General features: G+C 37.8%; 1 protein-coding gene across 1 annotated transcript in view; it reads left to right on the plus strand.

Annotated features, from left to right (window-relative positions):
* The window catches only part of RYR2 (ryanodine receptor 2), a 784,036-nt gene that overhangs the window by 500,730 nt on the left and 262,376 nt on the right, over positions 1-20,930 (plus strand). Inside the window, exons 27-29 of the mRNA XM_055233438.2 lie at positions 797-944; positions 16,941-17,149; positions 19,504-19,678. Coding sequence (XP_055089413.1) covers positions 797-944; positions 16,941-17,149; positions 19,504-19,678 — 532 coding nt within the window. The remainder of the gene's footprint in view (positions 1-796; positions 945-16,940; positions 17,150-19,503; positions 19,679-20,930) is intronic.

The following is a 20,930-nucleotide window of genomic DNA, read 5'->3' on the forward strand; positions in this document are numbered from 1 at the left end:
TGCTTCTTGAAATGTGGAGACTTGAGCAAATACTGCAGCAGGTCTCAGGGAGTGAATGGAAAGAAGTAATTTCCAAAGTGGCACTGCCCTACACACTTGTAGGAGTTGATGCATCTCCCCCATGCCATGGAAGTACTCTAATATTAAGCATCCTTTTGCCAAGATAGTAAGATAGCCTGTTCTCTCTCTCTCTGTCAACACATTTTAACCACAGTTTAACACTGGAGCCTCTCGTACAATAGACAAGTTATGAGTTTTATAGTCATTTTAGTGCCCCTGTAATTGCTGGGTTTCACTGGTTGGTGGATTCAACCCAATGCATATTTTTCAATTAGGGACATAGAAGGGTGGTCCATAACACACTGGAATTTTTTGAAGAAGGGAAAGCAGCCTTAAGTTCATTGACTGAAAACTACTGAGGGGGGACCAGTACTAATTTGGCTGTTCTTGGAATAAAACCCTGTCCATGAACTGTACTCAGAAGTTATATGTTCTCTAAGTTTGTCCTTTGCCATGTGAACGTGGCAGATGGAAGTGGTTAGAGATCACCGAAGTTGTTTTTTGTTATTGTTGTTTGTCCGTCTCATGGAGAGGGCCTGCTTTCCATACATGTGCTTATTCATTTGATTGAATCTTTCGTATTGATAGTGTTTTGGTAACTTTGCAGCCTGGGAAGACGCAGGGATTGTGGGTCAGGTTTTTCTCATGGAATTTAAAGTTTGATATATTTGGTAGCTACTTATTTTTAAAAGCCCTTGGTATTGCTTTGACGGCTGCACCCTGTTTTTCCCCGCAGGATGTAAAGAACAGAAGAAATCCTCGCCTTGTTCCCTACACTCTTCTGGATGACCGAACCAAGAAATCCAACAAGGACAGCCTCCGCGAGGCTGTGCGCACGCTGCTGGGGTACGGCTACAACTTGGAAGCACCGGATCAAGATCATGGTATTTTGGTTTTACTTTCCTCTTCTTCGGTTGCAAGATCATGTAGTAGTTCTTTAAAGCCAAATAAATGAATAAAAGGGGGCGTACTAGATAGAGTTCTCTAGTCTAGGTGTGGAATTTCAGCCAAGTGGATTTTATTCCCTGAAAAATACCTGAGGGATTAGACCCATCTCTCAGTGGGATGGCTCAGCATGCTCATGATTCTGTGGGCGGAGAAAATGGGCCTGTCTTCCTCAAGCGTCTGAGATCAATAGGTACCTCCCTGATTATGATATTGAACTCCTCCCCTAGCCCGCCAGCCCTCCTCCAGAATAGCTGATTTTTGCTGATTTGGGGAATAAGCTTGTAGTGGAGGCTAGTGTTTTACAAAATTCCACCTTCATCATTTACACACACGTACGGGCAACATTGAATTAATTAATGTGATATTCTGCTTTAAGGGAAACACATTACAATAAATAATAACTATGTGTTGAACACAGTGGATTTTTAAAGGTTCTGCGAAGAATACGTTTTCCTTAAATAATACCTTTGAAGAATGTAGTTTAGGCTGGGCACGGTGGCTCACGCCTGTAATCCCAGCAGTTTGGGAGGCCAAGGAAGGTGAGTCCCGAGGTGAGGAGATCGAGACCATCCTGGCTAACACAGTGAAACCCCATTTCTACTAAAAAATACAAAAAAATTAGCAGGGCACAGTGGCGGACACCTGTAGTCCCAGCTACTCGGGAGGCTGAGGCAGGAGAATGGTGTGAACCCGGGAGGCGGAGCTTGCAGTGAGCCGAGATGGCGCTGCTGCACTCCAGCCTGGGCGACAGAGCGAGACTCCATCTCAAAAAAAAAAAAAAAAAAGAATGTAGTTTAGAATGATCCACTCTTTAATCCTTTGCTCCTGCAGTTTGAGTTAGTTTAATACCCATTTTCAAAAAATTGGCAAAAAAGAAATTGGGGTTGTGTGCTTCGTCACAGTACCTGTAATTTTTGATGGAAAGTTTTAAAAATGTATTCCAAATGTATTCTAGTGGCTCATATTTTCAGTGCATTACCTGTACATAAAAGTGGATCTTAAATAATAATGATAGTTTATATATTAACTATGTAAGTATTTCTAAGACTTTTACAATTATTATTTAATCCTCACAGTAACTCTTATGAGGATGATACTCGTATTACGCTCATTTTACAGATAAGGAAACTGAGATTCAGGGACTTCTGTGTCTTCCCATTTAAAGTGGCAGGTGTAGGATCCTAATCATAGGCATCCTGACATATTTTAGTCCTTTGAATTGAGTAAAGACATACTTAGCATCTTGACAGATCTTATCAGTTACTGGATTCTTATATTTGCTGCAAATTAAATGACATATCTACTTGTTAACAGTAATATCCACAATGCTAACATAATGTCTATCTTGAGGTTAGCTTTGTAACAACAGAGATGTGGTACACTCATTATGAATCAGATGCTGTTAGGTGTGCAAGATACCAAGAAGATACCTGTCTCAAAGAGTGTATAGTCCCTGTAACCACTGGGAAGAAAATAAATAATAAAAGGCTTGTAAGCCAAAAAATGGCAATCAGAAAGACTTCTGTAATTTTCTGATATAGAATAAACCCTCAAAGCTAATTAGTTCTATATAATTATGTTTTTAAATTGAAATAGAAATTGTTTTAAAAACAATTTAAAAAACAGTTTTTAAATTGAAATATTTAAATTGAATAGAAATATATATACAATAAAATGTACACATCTAAAGTGTTCAGTTTGGTAAATTTTGACAGTTGTAGAAACAAAAGGAACCACTACCGAAAACACCTCCAATATTTTCTTCATTCCAGAAAGTTTGTGTTCCCAACAAAGTAACCACTTTGTAAGTTCTATCATTACAGATTAATTTATAGCAAATAGACATATAAATGTAACCTATAAATGTAGATTTCATAATCACTATCACATGTATTTTTTATATGTAGTTTCTTTTGTTCATCATAATGCTTTTATGATCTTGCCTGTTTTATGTGTATCACAAAATCTATTGCTCGGTGGCATTCCTTAAATAATAATAGTAATAATTTATGGTTTGTTTATCCATTCTCCTATAGATGGATGATTTGGGTTGTTTTCAATTTCAGGTGATTATGAGTAAGGCTGCTATGAATATTCATATACAAATCTTGGTATATAATTAATATAATTAATCTTTCATTTCTCTTAGACTAAATACCTGGGAGTATAGTTACTGAGGCATATTTTCTAATTTGTGTTGGCCTTTTTACTGAATTGTGTTTTTAAAAGTATATTTTGAATAGAAGAACCATGTCAGGTATGGAAGGATTTTCTTCCATTTGTGAGTTGCTTTTCCTTTTTCTTAATGAGGTCTTTCAAAGAGCAGACATTCTTAATTTGAAGTCCATTTATGATTTTTTTCCTTTATAGTTGTGGGTTCCTAGGACATCTTTGCCTATGCAAAAACAAAAATATTGTCTCTTATGTTTCCTCCCAGAGTTTTATTATTCTAGCTTTTACTTGTAGGTCTGTGATCTAAAGTGAGTTAGCTTTTGTGTATGATGTAAGGTTAAGATCAAGGTTCATTTGTTGTACAGATGAATATCCAACTGTCCCAGCACCATTTGCTGGAACAATTATCCTTACCAAATTAAATTACCTTGGCATCTTAGTCAAAACCTATTGAACATATAAGTCAGTCTATTTCTGGACTGTATATTCTGTTCCATTGATCTGTATGTCTGTCCTTAAGCTAATATTTCATTGTCTTCATTTTTATCACCTAATAAATCTTAAAGTCAGGTAGGGCAAGTCTTCCAACTTCTTTCATCTTTTATAAAGGTTTTTTTGTTCTTCTTTTGCATTTCTATATACACTTAGATTCAACTTGTTAATTTGATTTGGATGGGATTACAGTTGAATTCATAGGTCAGTTTGGGAAGAATTGATATTTTAGCCATATTTAGTCAACCAATTCATGAACATGGTACATTTGTTCATTTATTTTCATCCTCTTTAGTTTCTCTTAGCATTGCTTTGCAGTTTTCAGAGTAGAGGTCTTATACTTTATTTGTTAGATTTATCTGATATTTTCGATACTACTAAATGAAATTAGTTTAAAGTTCATTTCATTTTCCAACTGTACATGAATATGAGATATATGATTGATATTTACATATTGATCTTATATCCTGTGATTTGGCTAAATTTATATGTCAGTTCCATTTTTCTTGTAAATTCAGTGGGATTATCTATATACATAATCATGAGGTCTGCAAAAACTAAACCTCACTTTTTCTTTTACAATTGTTACAGCTTTTTTGCTCCTTGATTTATTGAACTGGTAAAGAATTCAGAACACTATTGAATAGAAATGGTAAGAGAGTTTATTCTGCCTTATAGGGGGAAAGTTGTGATGTTTCACCATTAAGTGTGATGTTAAGCATAGCTTTTTATAGCTGTCCTTTATCACATTGAAGAGATTCCCTTCTATTCTTCTTAGTTTGTGGGTGATTTTATCATAAACAGGGTCTTGAATTTTGTCAAGTGCTTTTTCCCCCATTTATTGAACAGATGATGTATTTTTCTCCTGTATTCTGTGGGTATCATGGCTATCAAGTGATTTTCAAATATTAAACTAACTTTCTAGTTCTAGGATAACTCTCCTCAGTCATGATGCACTGTCCTTTTTTACACAGAGCTGTATTCTATTTGTTAATATTTTGCTTAGGACTTTTGTAGCTAAGTTTATGGGCAATACACTGATATATATTTTTTTCTTATTATGTCTTTGTTAGATTTTGATATCAATGTAAACCTAGCTTCCTAAGTAGGAAATTTTCTCTTCTGTTTTCAGAAAGAATTTGTGTTAATTCTATATTATTTCTTTTTCAAATATTTGACAGAATTTATCATCGAAACCATGAGCCTAGAGTTTTATCCTATAGGAAAGGTATTTTGTTATGAATTCAATGTATTTAATAGCTTGAGAGCTATTTAGATTTTCTGTTTATTCATGTGTCAGCTTTGATAAATTATGTTTTTCTGTAAATTAGTTCATTTAATTTAGGTTGCCATATATAGGCATAAAATTGCACTAATGTGTTCTTACTGTTCTTTTAATGTCTGTAGGATCTTTAATGATATCCCCCTTTTCATTCCTGATATTGATAGTTGATGTTTTCTCTCTTTTTATCTTGATTACTTCTCTAAGGGATTAATTGATTTTATAAATCTTTTCAAAGGTTGATTGATCTTAAATGTACTTTTGGTTAAACTTTCAGACATTTATTTGTTTCTCCATATCACCAGTCGTGGATTATTATGAGTGATCTGCCATGGTTATGCGTGACTATGTCTTACATTACCTTAGGAAAGCTCTGCATTATTGAGTGGGACTATGGCATCCTATGGAGAACGTTAATGTTCAATCACAGTATCAAGAGATCCTGGTTTCACAGCCTTGAAATGACCTATTAAATGTACTTTCTAATCAACAAGTGTATATATCAAGCATACAAATATTCACTAACATTGCCTTATGATAATATAGTACTTCCAATAGTGTTTTTGCATACTTTCAAATATTTGATTCAACTACTCTCTTTAGGCAAAAGAAGGGTGTAATAATTGAAGAGTTCTTGAGCTTCCCTCTAACTTTATAATTCTTTAACATTTGTGCATCCCTAGAGGATGTATGTAGCAGTGACGACAGTCAATATATTTTTAGGTTGGAAAGATACTTATATAATGATAAAGATAAAATTTTGGGGAAAAAACTCACACATGGTTTTATAGTCTGACACATCAACCATTTGATTTCCCCAGGTTTTCATTACTTTACACATGAATATTTATATTTTGGTATCTATAGTCTTAATAGAGATGTAATTACCCATTTTCCTTCCACTCCCGCACTCTGCTTAATATCAAACATTTTGAAAGTTATTTACTCTACATTTAGAAGGAACTCTCACAAGATTGCCTTCCTGATACTCACTGAAAATTGCAAACAGAGAATGCGTAAGTCTCATTGACTCAATTCTAAACTTGTAGATAATAAGATAATAATAAATGTCTAAAGTTACAGATAATAACTAGAAATAAGGGAAAACACTACAGCTCAGAGAATTTATAACCTTGAGTCTTCAAGGAAAGAGTTAATTGTGGTCAGTATCCAAGAAAAAGAGTACATTTTCCCCTGTACATAGAAATATGCATTACAATGCCAGACAGAAAAAAGTCAATGATGGTTATATTTTAAAGATATTGTCACTTAAGGGCATAAACTATATTCAGTGACACATGATACATTTGCTTTTAGAGATAACTTCACTCCAGAATGATGCCAGATAAGTAAAATGTTAAGATGTGATTCTGATGACATACAGTGTTTTATACTGTTTGTAGCCACTACATATTAATAATTGCATCTTCCTAACACCGTTGTGGACAACATATTGCTACCTTATGGGTACCCACTTTCTTATGAATTATGTGAATTTTAAGAAGAAAGAAAAGGAGTTTATATTTATAAAACTTACGCTGCACTTCATTTTGCTTCCATATTTGCAATTCTTCTGATTTCCATTTTTTAATTTTTATTATTATTATTATTATTTGAGACAGAGTCTCACTCTGTCCCCCAGGCTGGAGTGCAGTGGTGCAATCTCAGCCCACTGCCACCTCTGCCTCCCCATTTCAGGTGATTTTCCCCGCCTCAGCCTCCTGAGTAGCTGGGACTACATGCGCGCGCCACCACGCCAGGCTAATTTTTTTTTTTTTTTTTGTATTTTTAGTAGAGGCGGGGTTTCACCATATTGGCCAGGCTGGTCTTGAACTCCTGACGTTGTGATCCACCCACCTCGGCCTCCCAAAGTGCTGGGATTACAGGCATGAGCCACTGCACCTGGCCACCCTATTTTATTTTAACACATAGATATGGGACATCTACTGTGCCTAGTTCTGGGAATTCAAAGATGAATACGAGTTTTTGTCTTATGTAGCTCTCAGTGTAGACAGGGAAAATAGACTAAATTGCCACCGCTACCATACAATGAAAGTGTTAAGCCGAAGAGTCATAACACAGGAGGTTTAACTCAGCTTGGTGATATGAGGGAAATCTTTAAAGAAGAGGTATATTAGTTATCTATTCCTGTACAGCAAACTACCCCTTTCCCTCCCACCAAAAAAAAAAAAAAACAAAAACCCTCTCAGTGGCTAAAAGTAACAGACATTTGTTATCTCAAAGTTTCTGTGGGTTATGAATGTGAAAGTGGCATAGTCAGGTGGTTCTGGATCATAGTGTCTCTGAGGTTGCTATTAAGTTGGCCAGGGCTTAAGTCATCTGAAGACTTCACTGGAGCTGGAGCATTGGATACTAAGACAGCTCACTTGCATAACTGTTGGCTAAAGAACTGTCTTCCTCTCTGGCTGTTGGCAGAAGACACAGCCAGGTGGGCACAGCCTTGCCACACAGAGCTCTTCATAGAGATGCTCAAGTACCTTCACATGGAAGCTGACTTCCCCCAGAAAGAAAAATCGAAGAGTGAGTACAAGGAGGATGTGGCAATGCTTGTTACAATTACTTCTATTATATTCTGTTTGTTAGAAGTGAACCACTAAATGAAGCCCACGCTTTTTGAATGGAGGTGTACTAAAGTATTTGTGGACATATTTTAAAACCACCAAAGTAGGTACAGCTAAGTCAATTGGGTTCACGCATTTCAGGCAGAGAGAATAGTATATGTAAAGGCTTAGAGACACGAGGAGGATTGCAAATGGGAATTTCAGAGAGCTTTGCATGACCAGATGTAGAGTGGAATTTGAAAAGTGGCAGTAGATGAAATAGAGGAGGCAGGAGTTGAAACAGATTTTTTTTTTAAATTAAAGAATGATTCTAGTGGCTCTTTAGGAAAAAGGCTGAATGTAAACAAAACTGGAGATGAGGACAGCAGTTTGGTGATTAAAAAAAGAAGTATAGATGAGGAGTGTTGGAGGCCTTGTCTTTGGCAATACTGTGAACAGAAAAAATTATTTGGCATTTAGAAGTAGAATCAGCAGAAGGACAAAGGAGGCATCTGAGATAGTTTCTGGATTGATAGATGTCAAGTACATATACATTGGTTGGGAACACAGGAATTGGAGCAGATGGACATGGGGTAGTGGGAAGATTCTGAGTTTTATTGTAAACATCTTCAGTTTGAGGTGCATGTGAGACAACTCAACAAATATACCAGGATTCAATTACATATATAAATACAAACGTGAGACTATTGCTAGAGAGAAACAGAGGGTTAAAGATTTCATTTTTTAACTGAAAGAAATATGGACATTTTTACACTAAGAGAGAGAGAGGTTGAAAGTACAGTAAGAGGAGCTTGATGAGCTGTGGTCACTGAGAAGGTTGAAGGGAATTAAATTCAGAGCATGGGTAAAGGGATTGGCCTCATATAAAAGGAACAACACTTGTTCCCCTAAGGTTAGTAGGAAAGAAGTAAAGATTGAAGACGCTGCAAAAACCTGTGTACAGGGAAAATCAGGAGGAAGCTGAGGGCAGTCTACTGTACAATTATTATCTTCAGGTTGAGATAGAAAATGAGTTTATTTTCCTAAGGAGTAGAAGTTAGGGAAGGCTGGACTGGATTTGAAGCCTTGAAGAGAGCAATAAAGATGTGTTGGGTATAGAATTCTCAGCTAACAATTATTTTTTCTTCTAGTACTCAGATATATCATCCCACTGCCTTCTGGCCTTTATGTTTTCTGATAAGACATTGACACTAATATTTTGAAGGGTCCCTTATATGTGATGAGTTGCTTCTCTCTTGCTGTTTTCAGGATTCTCTCTCTGTTTTTGGATTTGAACAATTTGATTATGATGTGTCTAGTTTTAATTTCTTTGAGTTTATCCCCAAAGTTTATTGTACTTCTTGGATGTATAAATGAATGTTTTTCATCAAATTTGGGAAGCTTCTGGCCATTATTTATTCATTCTTTCTTCTGTTTTCTGTCTCTCCTTACAGTCTGTGACTTCCATCATGTGTATGTTGGTATGGTTGAGTGTATCCCCCAGGCCTCTGAAGCTCTGCTTATCTTTCTTCATTTCTTTTTCAGTTTTTCATACTTGACTAATGGACTTATCTTCAAGTTCATTGATTCTTGTCAGTGCAAATCTGTTGTTGAGCCCTCTGGTGTATTTTTAATTTCAGGTACTGTGCTTTTCAACTCCAGAAATTGTGGTTCTTTTTTATAATTTGCCTCTTTATTGATATTCACTATTTGGTGAAGCATCATTTTTATATATATATATTTTTTGAGATGGAGTTCTGCTCTTGTTGCCCAGGCTGGAGTGCAATGGTGTGATCTCGGCTCACTGCAACCTCCACCTCCCGGGTTCAGGTGAATCTCCTGCCTCAGCCTCCCAAGTAGCTGGGACAATAAGAACACTGGCAAAAAATTATGCAAATCAAATTTTCATAGCTCTGGAAATTAACTAAAGGCTGGCCAAAATCCAGGGAGTGTTTATTTGATAAAAATGTCCAAATGTTGCTAAGAACAGCAACTAGTGATGTTTTAATTTGCTCCTGCCCCATCACCCTCTCTCTAATTCTATGGTATAGAAAACCAACGGTCCCTCAATCATAGTGAAAATCAGCCACCCACAAGCGGCTGGAGTGGGCAGAACAGAGTTGGACAACCACCATGCCCGGCTACTTTTGTATTTTTAGTAGATACGGGGTTTCACCATGTTGATCAGGCTGGTCTCGAACTCCTGACCTCAGGTGATCCACCTGCCTCAGCCTCCCAAAGTGCTGGGATTACAGGCATGAGACACTGTGCCCAGCCTCATACTTTTATTTAGTTCATTACACACGGTTTTATTTAGTTCTTTGAACAGATTTAAAATACCTAACTTAAAGTCTTTGTCTAATAAGCCCAACATCTCAGCCTTCTGAGGAATAATTTCTATTGACTGCTTTTTCCCCCTTTATGTATGGGACATACTTTCTTGTCTTTTTGCATGTCTCACAATTTTTGTGAAACATTGAACATTTTAAATAATGTAATTTGGTAACGGTATTTGCCTGTATTTCAGATTTTGTTGTTGTGCTTATTATCATTGTTGTTTGCTTTCTTAGTAATTTTTCTAAACTAGTTTAGTAGAGACTGTGTTGCCTGTCACGTGTGGCCACTGAAGTCTCAGTTTCATTAGCTTCATGGTCAGCTAATGGTAGGACAGAGACTTCTTTAAATCCCTAGGACCGATAAGTCTCCCAGTCTTTACCAAAGGAGAGGCAATGTAATGTGAGCATGTTGGCACATGCCTTCAACACTCAACTGGCAATTTGTAATTTCGCATCAGCCTTCTCTTACTGCATGTGCAGAGCCTCAAGGTCTTTCAGAGGTGTTAGCTTTCTCAGGTTTTTCCTGAATACATGCACAGCCCTGGGCATGAGCATGGCCTTCTAGAGTCCCAGGAATATGTTGGAGCTTCTCACATCCCACTATGGATATTTCACTCCCCAGCTTTTCCTTTCAAACTTTTTGGTCAGTTGCTGTTTGCCTCAACTGTTACTGCTGCCTCACAAAGCTGCAAGGCTAACAAATTGCCTCAGATGATTTTCAACAAATGTCCTTGGACAAACGACTATTTGCACTGGGCAAGCTCTAAGTCAAGTGGAATAAAGACAAGTCTTACCAATGGAATTTTCCAGAAAAGGGAACATAAAGACAGTTATCTGGGAACTGGGATTTGGAGGAACTCCAGCTCTGTTCTGCCCACTACAAGGGCTTGTGGGTGGCTGATTTTCACTATGATTGAGGGGCCTTTGGTTTTCAATATGCTATGGAATTAGAGAGAGGGTGATGGGGCAGGAGCAAATTAAAACATCACTAGTTTGCTGTTCTTACCAACATTTGGACATTTTTATCAAATAAACACTCCCTGGCTTTTGCCAGCCTTTAGTTAATTTCCAGAGCTATGAAAAATTTCATTTGCATAATTTTTTGCCAGTGTTCTCATTAATTCTGTGGAGAAGAGGATTTTTGGAGGTTCTTTCTCTACCATTTCTGCTGATGTCACTCAGCAATAAAGATTAAAAATTGCTGTTTTGTGGGATGGAACAGAGAGCAGACTGCAAACAGATAAAAACATTGTGGAGAAACACTGATGGTCCCGCTGAGGTTAGAGACTGTGAGTTAGCGGTGCCAGTCTGTTCTGTGCATGTGTTTTCTGGGAACTCAGCAGAGCAGGTATAGATGTTGAGAGTGAAGGTGGCGAAATTGGACAGTAATTGGGGTTAAGAGAACAAGTAGGGGAAAAGCTAATAAGAGCAAGAAAGTATGGAAAGTTATATAGGGAAGGGAAGAATGAAGGAATCTAATGAGTTTGAAGAGTGAGTGTATAAGAAAATGAGAAAACAGGGAGGAAACAATGGTGATCACACAGTCTCTGTATTTTAAGAATTTAGAGATAGAGCCACTAACAGGTGTTTGACAAGGTTCGATTTTACTGAAGTTATGTGAGCAGTGAGCAATGAGAATAGAGTGGCACATTCTACAGTAGAAGCGGAGATTATGCTTATTGTTTACTATGTGCCAGAATATAACAGCGTGCTTCATAGTAGGGAAGCAGGTGATCTCTATGGAAAAGACATAAGAAGAAAGATTAATTTTCCAATAGGAGGAATCAGTAAAGGGAGAAACATCTTCAGAGTTAGATGTTGAGAGGATCAAAATTTCAACAAGTAGAGATTAGTGTCAGAAAGGCCATCGCTACTAGAAAGAAAGTATGTCTGATGTGATTAAGTGTAGAAAGAGTTGAGAAAGGGTAGATGGTCCACTTAGGATAAAATATAGGGTACAGATGGGGAGAGGGAACAGACATAGATGAAGGTAGAAGGATTAGGACAAAATATGGAGTATCTTGCAAACTCAGCTAAGAAATGTGGATAAATTTGTAAAAGGAGTACCAGCCCCGGGAAGTTTTAAAGCAAGAGCTTGATGTGTGATCACAGTTTACAATAGCAATATAACTATGGCAACAGTGGGAAGGGACAGATTGGAGGGGGCAGTGCTTGGAGATAGAGCAGTTGGGAGGCTTTAGAAAAATTGTTTTTTTGAACAAGGATGGTGGGAATAAAAATTAAAAGATAGATGTTGAGAGATTTTATAGCATAAAGCAAAATCAGTCTGATTATCACTAAGAGGAGATTAAAAACATTAATTTATAATAGTCTATACTGCTGTTGCTGACATTTAAAAAAAGTCAAGGTTTATAAATTTTATAAAGTTTAATAAAATTGAATCAAGCCTTATGTAATTAATCAGAATTATAATTTATTTTCTCTTAGGAGAATGCTTACATATTCCAGATAAAACATGAACTCTGTATTTGAGTTGTACTATCTTTGGATTACTGTTGTCAATAATATTTTAAAGCATTTGAAAATGGAAATTATTCTTATTTACTACAAGGTTTAATCAAGATTTGAATTGCTTTATCCAAAATAATACCAGAAGGTTGAAAGGATGGCTGATTAATACCAATAATTTTTTCAAGTATTATCATTAGACCTAAAAGATTCTAGATATGTATAAAATTTTAGCTTTTCCTTATAGCTTCTTGTAACGTATGATTTTAATGTATAGTTAGATCTTGACTGCCCTCTAGTGGCACATAGTTTCTTAGCTGTATTGTTTGGTTGGAGAGCAGAGTGTATGGTTACTTTGGGCCTTTTTTTTTTTTTTTTTTTTTTTTTTTTTTTTTTTTTTTTTTGAGACGGAGTCTCGCTCTGTCGCCCAGGCTGGAGTGCAGTGGCGCAATTCCGCTCACTGCAAGCTCCGCCTCCCGGGTTCACGCCATTCTCCTGCCTCAGCCTCTCGAGTAGCTGGGACTACAGGTGCCCGCCACCACGCCCGGCTAATTTTTTGTATTTTTAGTAGAGACGGGGTTTCACCGTGGTCTCCATCTCCTGAGCTCGTTTTAGGCCCTAGTTAGGTGGCTGGTGGTGTGTCGTGCCTGGGAGGTGCGGGGAGCACAGTCTTTTCTCAGTCCTTGGCGTTAATGTTGAGGTGGTTAGTTAATAATGTAATTCCCGAATTGTTTCTGCTTTGAATACCAACAGACTTGATAATGTATAACAGGAATATGTCTCCCAACTATTCATTTTTAAATGTCCATTATTATTATATTCATTATCACAGTATAAAAATCACTTATATAACACACTTACATGAGTTGTAATTGCCTATCAAACACATAAATAGATCATGTTTAAAATCGAGCAAAGCAGAAGGATGTTTGGGGGGGAGTTCTGTGCCTTTGACAGGATGCTACCCATTAGCTACTTGTCTGGGTTCCTGTATCCGGAGCCCGGAAGAGTCTTTGTTTCTAGATACAGTTTGGCAGGTATATATGGAGCACGCACTTTGTGGCTCAGGTGCTTGATGCTACAAGGTATGCAAAGTAAATTTGTTACAGATTGCCTGGATCTTTTTAAAAAACTCCTACAAACCCAGATTTCACTTTGTATTAGTATTTTAGCAAGAAGTATAATGTTGAACTGTTGCTTCTTTAAAAAGTGGTTGCAAACTACCCTAAACTAACTTAATAAATATATACTATACGGCCGGGCACGGTGGCTCACACCTGTAATCCCAGCACTTTGAGAGGCTGAGGCTGGTGGATCACCTGAGGCCAGGAGTTCGAGACCAGCCTGACCAAGGTGGTGAAACCCCGTCTTTACTGAAAATACAAACAAATTAGCTGGGCATGGATGGTGGCACATGCCTGTAACCCCAGCTACTCAGGAAGCTGAGGCAGGGGAATTGCTTGAACCCGGGAGGCAGAAGTTGCAATGAGCCGAGATCGTGCCATCACACCCCAGCCTGAGCAACAAGAGCAAAACTCCATCTCAAAAAAAACCCAAAGACAAACAAATAGGAAAATCCACAGAGATTAAAAAAGAAAAAGAAGAGTACTTTTTTTTTTTTTTTTTTGTGTGTGAAGTCCCTTGCATGAATCTGTGAACCACATGTTTGTTTCAAGTTCAGGTTGAGTATCATCAATGAGCATAAGAATAGCATAGCATTAGGGCCAGGAAGAAGAATATTAGGACTCAGAAGTTCTGCATTGTTTCTACTGCAGTATATTCTCCATATAGTACCCCCTATTTTCATTCCCTATAGTAATAAAGGGGATTACTGGTATGTTTTAATTCCAAGAGAATTTTGTAGGGGGCTTTTGGGGAAATTATTATATTTTTATACCAAATTTGCCTTCTAAAATATTTGATTTGAGCTAATATTAAAATTAGTTTGCATTACTTGAGTGCACTATACATATCTGTGAGGTCTTGATATATTAGAAACCAAACAGAGAAAAGAGAACCTGGTATTTTTCAGTAGTTTAGTTTTCCAAAAAAACTATAGTATGGTTTTTATAGTGTATAATAACTATAGTATATACTAATTCTATATTTAGAAAATTAGGAGTTACATCTATTAATGCATACTAGAATGTAATGTAATATTTTATTGGCAAATATCAGCATAATTAAAAATAAGGATAACTACCTGATAATTTTTTCTTCCCTGAAAATAATCTCCAAATTTTTGTGTAATTTATAGCTCATATTTAATATCTCTTAGGTTCATTTAGGGAAGGTTACAGGCATGTTTTAAGGAAACGATTTATCAGTAATCTGTTTTTTGAGGAAATACTGAGTAAAAATTTGACTTTCCTGTTTATTTAGTACTGCAGCACTGAGAACTAGTTTCTTCTTTTTTTTTTTTTTTTAACACAAAGTCTTGCTCTGTTGCCCAGGCTAGAGTGTAGTGGCACGATACGGGCTCACTGCATCCTCTGCCTCCCAGGCTCAAGTGATTCTCCTGCTCAGCCTCCCAAGTAGCTGGGATTACAGGCATATGCCACCATGCCCTGCCGATTTTTGTATTTTTTGTAGAGACGGGGTTTCACCATGTTGGCCAGACTGGTCTCGAACTCCTGACCTCAAGCGATTTGCCTGCCTCAGCCTCCCACAGTGTTAGGATAACAGGTGTGAGCCAGAACTAGTTTCTTAATAGCACAAACTACCTTTAAATATCATAAAATCTGATATTTAAATATCATAAAATCTGATAGAATTTTTTTCTCTCAAAACATTTACAATCCTATTTTTCAAAATATATTTACTTACCAAGTAATAAGCATGAGAATTTACCCTTAACCATAGAGATGTTTCTCTGATTCAGAGACTTAAGCTAGTTTCTGAAGCGTTAGCCAGCAGATTCAGTTAGTTCTACATTCAATAATCACCACCACCATTATCAAAAAGCAGTTATTGATCGTTTCATTAATTAAGCCTGTGTGATAGGGAGCCATCTCATGCTACAGCCATGTTGTCTCCACTGCTTTACTTCATCTAATTTTAAATTGTTACATATGACCTAGCTCTATGTTTATTGACAGCCTTTAGTGCTTATATAGATTATTTTTATATTTCTAATTTGATCATACCAAGTCACTGATTGAACGTTATTAAATTTTTATTATGCATAAAGTCTTTCCCAAATCTTAAGGAGAAACAAATAGGAACTCCTTTCCTCTCTTCTCTTTTCTTCTTTCTTTCTTTCTGTCTGTCTGTCTGTCTGTTTTGTTTTGTTTTGAGATAGGATCTCACTCTATCACCCAGGCTGGAGTGCAGTAGCATGACCATAGCTCACTGCAGCCTCGACCTTCTAGGCTCAAGTGACCCTTCCATATCAGCTTCTTGAGGAGCTTGGACTTACAGGCATGCACTACCACACCTGGCTGAATTTTTAAACTCTTTGTAGAGACAGGGTCCCACTATGTTGCCCAGGCGCGATCCTCCCACCTTGGCCTTCCAAAGTGTTGGGACTACAGCTGTGAGCCACCACACCTGGCTGAAAACTAGCATTTAACCAGTATCTAGTAACTCTGTGCCAGCTATTGGAGGCAAAGTAGGAAGAAGAGGGGCTGTAACATGAAGCAGCTCCCAAATTCCACCATTTTTAATTGTGCGATGTTGGTCAAGTCTGAAATTTCCTCCTCTGCATCTAACTTGGATGTTAGCTGAGGTGACCACCTTCTTCGAGATAGCAATTCAATGAACACTCATTCCCCTCCCCTGTGATTTCAGAAGGACTTACCTTCTCATCCTCATTCTGGCTCTGGGTTCCTCATTCTGAGGCTTCCCCCTCTCTCTCAATCCCCCCTCTCTCTCAATCTCACCCGTATCTCATTTCCTATGGATACTTTTCCCCCTTTTGCATCACACTTGTCCCAATGTTGGATGCTGACCTTTTCATTTTTATTCCCCCGATCTTTTAAATACAGCATTTGTATGTATAGCCGATCACAGTGAAGATGTATGCGAGAACGGAAAAATTTTGCATCACGTTTGAGTTCCTTAGCCATCACCATCCTGTAGGGAAATTTTTCCTATTGATACTATTGTTACTTTTCTCCACTGTTTACAACTTTCCCTTATTTCTGTTTCTCTTCTCTTCCTTGCTTCATCTTCCCTCTTCTCTCTCACCCATAAATGTCTACTCATTTCTTATGCAGAGCAGTTCGGATCTTTTTTCTTATTGTCTTCTTTCCATCTCATCCTCCACAACCAAAGCACCAAGGCACTTGGGTTTTGTTCTACAGAAAAGTCGTTCCCTCCTGAAAATTAGGCTGGTGGAGGGAACGCCACCAACCCTGGCAGCAAGAGGCTCATTCCCCAGTCTCTCCAGCGCAAGCCCTGACGCTTTCCACTTCACCCAGCTGTTCTGACAGTGGCTGATCCTAGATCAGAAAGCACTTGGTAAAATGGGAAAGAAGATAAGAAGGTATCATTATCATCATCGCTGCACGTTGAATTACTAAAGTCATGATTTATCTTTCCTTCTTTTATTGATGATATCTTTCCTTCTCTTTCACTTCCCCATCCAATGACCACCAGAAATCTCTGTCCATTTCCCAGCAGCCAGAGCCGAAGTGTGCAGTGGCACTGGGGAAAGGTTCCGAATCTTCCGTGCCGAGAAGACCTATGCAGTGAAGGCCGGACGGTGGTATTTTGAATTTGAGACGGTCACTGCTGGAGACATGAGGGTTGGTTGGAGTCGGCCTGGTTGCCAACCGGATCAGGAGCTTGGCTCGGATGAACGTGCCTTTGCCTTTGATGGCTTCAAGGTGAGTGGACTTTGTCCTGTACCAGTCATCTGTACGTGCTGGAGGCTCATCACCTCTGCTGTTCCTCTTGGTAGCATCACAATACCAGTGTTTTCCACAGCACAAACGTGGAAAAATATTTCACAGGAAAGCTTTTGTCCTCGTAGTCTCAAAACCCTTCCCTACAATCCATGAATACAGTGAAATTCACCAAGTAAGATATTGCTTTTCCATGGTTATCAAAAAGGTAAGTCATCTTTATCTATCAAAATGTTAAAGATACATATATAGAGGAAAAATGCATATACATTGACACAGCAATTCCATATCAGGAGTTTATCTTTAGGCTATAATTAGTGGTATGTTTGTATAAACATTTAATAGCTACAATGCTTAAAGCAGTGTTGTTTATAATCACAAATGATTTTCATTTTCAACGTTATTGGTAATTTCTATTAAGTTGGTTGGAAGCCGGTCAGGTGTTTATTTTGATATTTATATATTTATAAAAGTTTAAAGATTGTTTTACACATGTAAAATATTTTGATCAGTAATATGGGCCAGGCGCCTGTAATCCCAGCACTTTGAGAGGCTGACGCGGAGGGATCACTTGAGGCTAGGAGTGCAAGACCAGCCTGGGCAACAAAGTAAGATCTTGTCTCTACAAAAAAAAAAAATTTAAAATTAGTCAAGCATGGTGGTGTACACTTGTGGTCTCACTACTTAGGAGGCTTAGGTGAGAGGATTGCTTGAGCTCGGGTGGTCGAGGCTGCAGTGGGCCGTGATCACACCACTGCACTCCAGCCTGGGCAACAGAGTGAGACCTTGTCTCAAAACAAACAAAAAAATAATAACAACAACAATGTATATATGCTTATAGCCACAATAGGATAATAATAGTCACTTTTGATTGGTAAAATCATAGATTTTTTTAAAGTCTTCTTTTTATTTTTTTATTTTTAAGTGAATTTATTTTCCTTTTCACGTAAGGGGGAAAAAGCTACTTTTTAACCAAGAAAAATAAAATTAGAATAAATAAGCAATCATGAAGAGATTTAATATTTGGATATTTCTTGGTGTGAAATGTCCTGTGTAGGAAAGGATTTCTAGGCTTGAAATTAGGGCAGTTGACCCACTTAGTTCTGAAACATCACATTTCCTGAATCCAGTTTTTTTTAAATTTCAAATAGAAAATTTTAATACTTTTTTGGGTGGGGTGAGAATTAGCAAACTTTAAACTTCAAAAAATAAAATAACAGATAAAAGGCAGCTTTAGGTTTATACCTCCTGAAGATCAGATGTAATGAACCAGGGTAGGAAGTATCCTGAGGAAGTTAAAATAACCTTTACTCCCAATCAAATGATAGGCAAGAAAGGATACTCCCAATTTGGGAACAGGCATGGGATGGGTGGGGTAGGAAGGAGAACACCACAGCCAGGTAAGTGGGTTGGGCACTTTATTGCCTTTTGATACCTGACGTAAACTTTTTTAAAAAGACAATGTGTTATATTGAGAATTATGTCATTGCTTTGCATTGGCAACTCTGTCCAGTAACATACCAATTCACAATGAAGGTGAGGCTTAAGAAAAAGTCAAAAGATTCATCTGACAAGATAATTCACATAACTCAGGTGTACCTATAAATCAGTGGAATATACTTGTAGATCCAAAAGTCACATTTATCAAAACTATGTTTCAAATGTACTTACAATATAAGATTTCACTTTATGTATATATAAAAAAGGTTGGCATCTATATTCAATTTTTGGCTTGTTACTTCAGCAGATATCCTAAGGATATTTTTAGGTTTGATTTGAAGCTTTTTTACTTTTAGCATGTAACTGAAATGCTTCTAGATTTCCATTTTGTTAAAGTATCTGTGCCATTGGTTCTAAGGAATGAAATTTTATTTTGAAATAGATGAAAATTACACTATCATTTTCAATGACAGATGCCCAGCTTGATTCCCTAGCTCATAATTATTTGTATTTGTGGGAGTAGAGAAAAACAAACCATATTCTGGGAAACATTCATTGTCGCAGAAAAATAATACATTCTAAAGGCATGTAAGTTTTCTTTCAGTAGAAAGTATGTGAGGTTACATTTTTAAAATAATAAGCTCTCAAAATCATGAAATAGCTTTTGGATTTTTTTCAAGATTCAATAATATACCATGTTAATATTCGGTAGGGATTTAGAATTTCCAGACAGCTCCATTTTGCTTAGGACATTGCAGTAGACTGATATGCCAGCTGGAGTTTCTCCTACTGCTGTGTTAATAGAAGAGGCTGCTGTTAAGTCGTGAGAGAGTGGTGGGTGGGTGCTATTTTCGTGGCTTAGTCTGTGACAAGGGACTTTTCCGTCCTCTGTATAGGCCCAGCGGTGGCATCAGGGCAATGAACACTATGGGCGCTCTTGGCAAGCAGGCGATGTCGTGGGGTGTATGGTTGACATGAACGAACACACCATGATGTTCACACTGAATGGTGAAATCCTTCTTGATGATTCAGGTTCAGAACTGGCTTTCAAGGACTTTGATGTTGGCGATGGTAAGTCTACTATGTTTTGTGTTTTTTTTTTAAGTTTGCAGCACAATGAAGCTTTCATTCTGAGGCTTCCTAACCAGGCGTTTCTGTTTCAGGGTGAGTGAGCAGATGACTTGCAGCTGTAAATCGTGAGGGCGCCTTGTGACTGACTTGATCAGATGCCCTTGAAATAACATTATTAGAAATGCTATCTATACGACTTAGCTAGGCTTTCTAGAAGGCTGAAATGCCTTTTATGAGTATGAATAAGAAAATAAATAGCAGATAAAAGAATAGGTTTCCATCATTGTTAAATTTTCATTTAGAACTTCCCTGTTTCATCAGCTGCCTAGAGCCTCTTTCTGTTTATTCATTTCATAAAAATGAAATGAGGACCCACAATGCATCAGGTACTTTGCTGGATGCTGAGGTGACAAAGATGAATGAAACACTGTCCTATCTTTGTATAGATTACAGATTACCTGCCAGGGGAGGTTGACACTTGTACAGTTTCTGTTTAGTGGCTAAGTTCTAAGACAGAGAAGTGCAGAAAGCTCTGTGGAGGCACCATGCAGGGAGCACGTGCTGCTGCCTGTGGGGCGCCGAGATAGCCTTTGAGCAGAGTTGTAAAGATGGAGGGCGGGCCGGGCGCGGTGGCTCAAGCCTGTAATCCCAGCAGTTTGGGAGGCCGAGGTGGACGGATCACAATGTCAGGAGTTCGAGACCAGTCTGACCAACATAGTGAAACCGCATGTCTACTAAAAAATACAAAAAATTAGCTGGGCATGGTGGCATGCGCCTGTAATCCCAGCTATTTGAGAGGCTGAGGCAGGAGAATTGCTCAAACCTGGGAGGCAGAGGTTGTAGTGAGCCAAGATCGCGCCATTGCACTCCAGCCTGGGCAACAGTACAAGACTGCGTCTCAAAAAAAAAAAAAAAAAAAAAAAAAGGAAGGTGTTGGTGAAGCAAGGAAGACATTTCCTCATCAGACATGCACTCCCAATTTGGTGGCCTTGGCCACACGGGGCTGTTTATATTTAAGTTAGTTTGAATTTTTTTTTTTTTTTTTTTTTTTTTTTTTTTTTTTTTTTTTTTTTTTTTGAGGCAGAGTTTTGCTCTCATCGCCCAGGCTGGAGTTCAGTGGCGCGATCTCAGCTCACTGCAACCTCTGCCTCCTGGATTCAAGTGATTCTCCTGCCTCAGCTTCCCAAGTAGCTGGGATTGCAGGTGCTTACCACCATGCCCAGCTAATTTTTGTATTTTTAGTAGAGACGGG

The sequence above is a fragment of the Symphalangus syndactylus genome, chromosome 19 (assembly GCF_028878055.3).
Source record: "Symphalangus syndactylus isolate Jambi chromosome 19, NHGRI_mSymSyn1-v2.1_pri, whole genome shotgun sequence".
In the NCBI taxonomy this organism is placed as follows: domain Eukaryota; kingdom Metazoa; phylum Chordata; class Mammalia; order Primates; family Hylobatidae; genus Symphalangus; species Symphalangus syndactylus.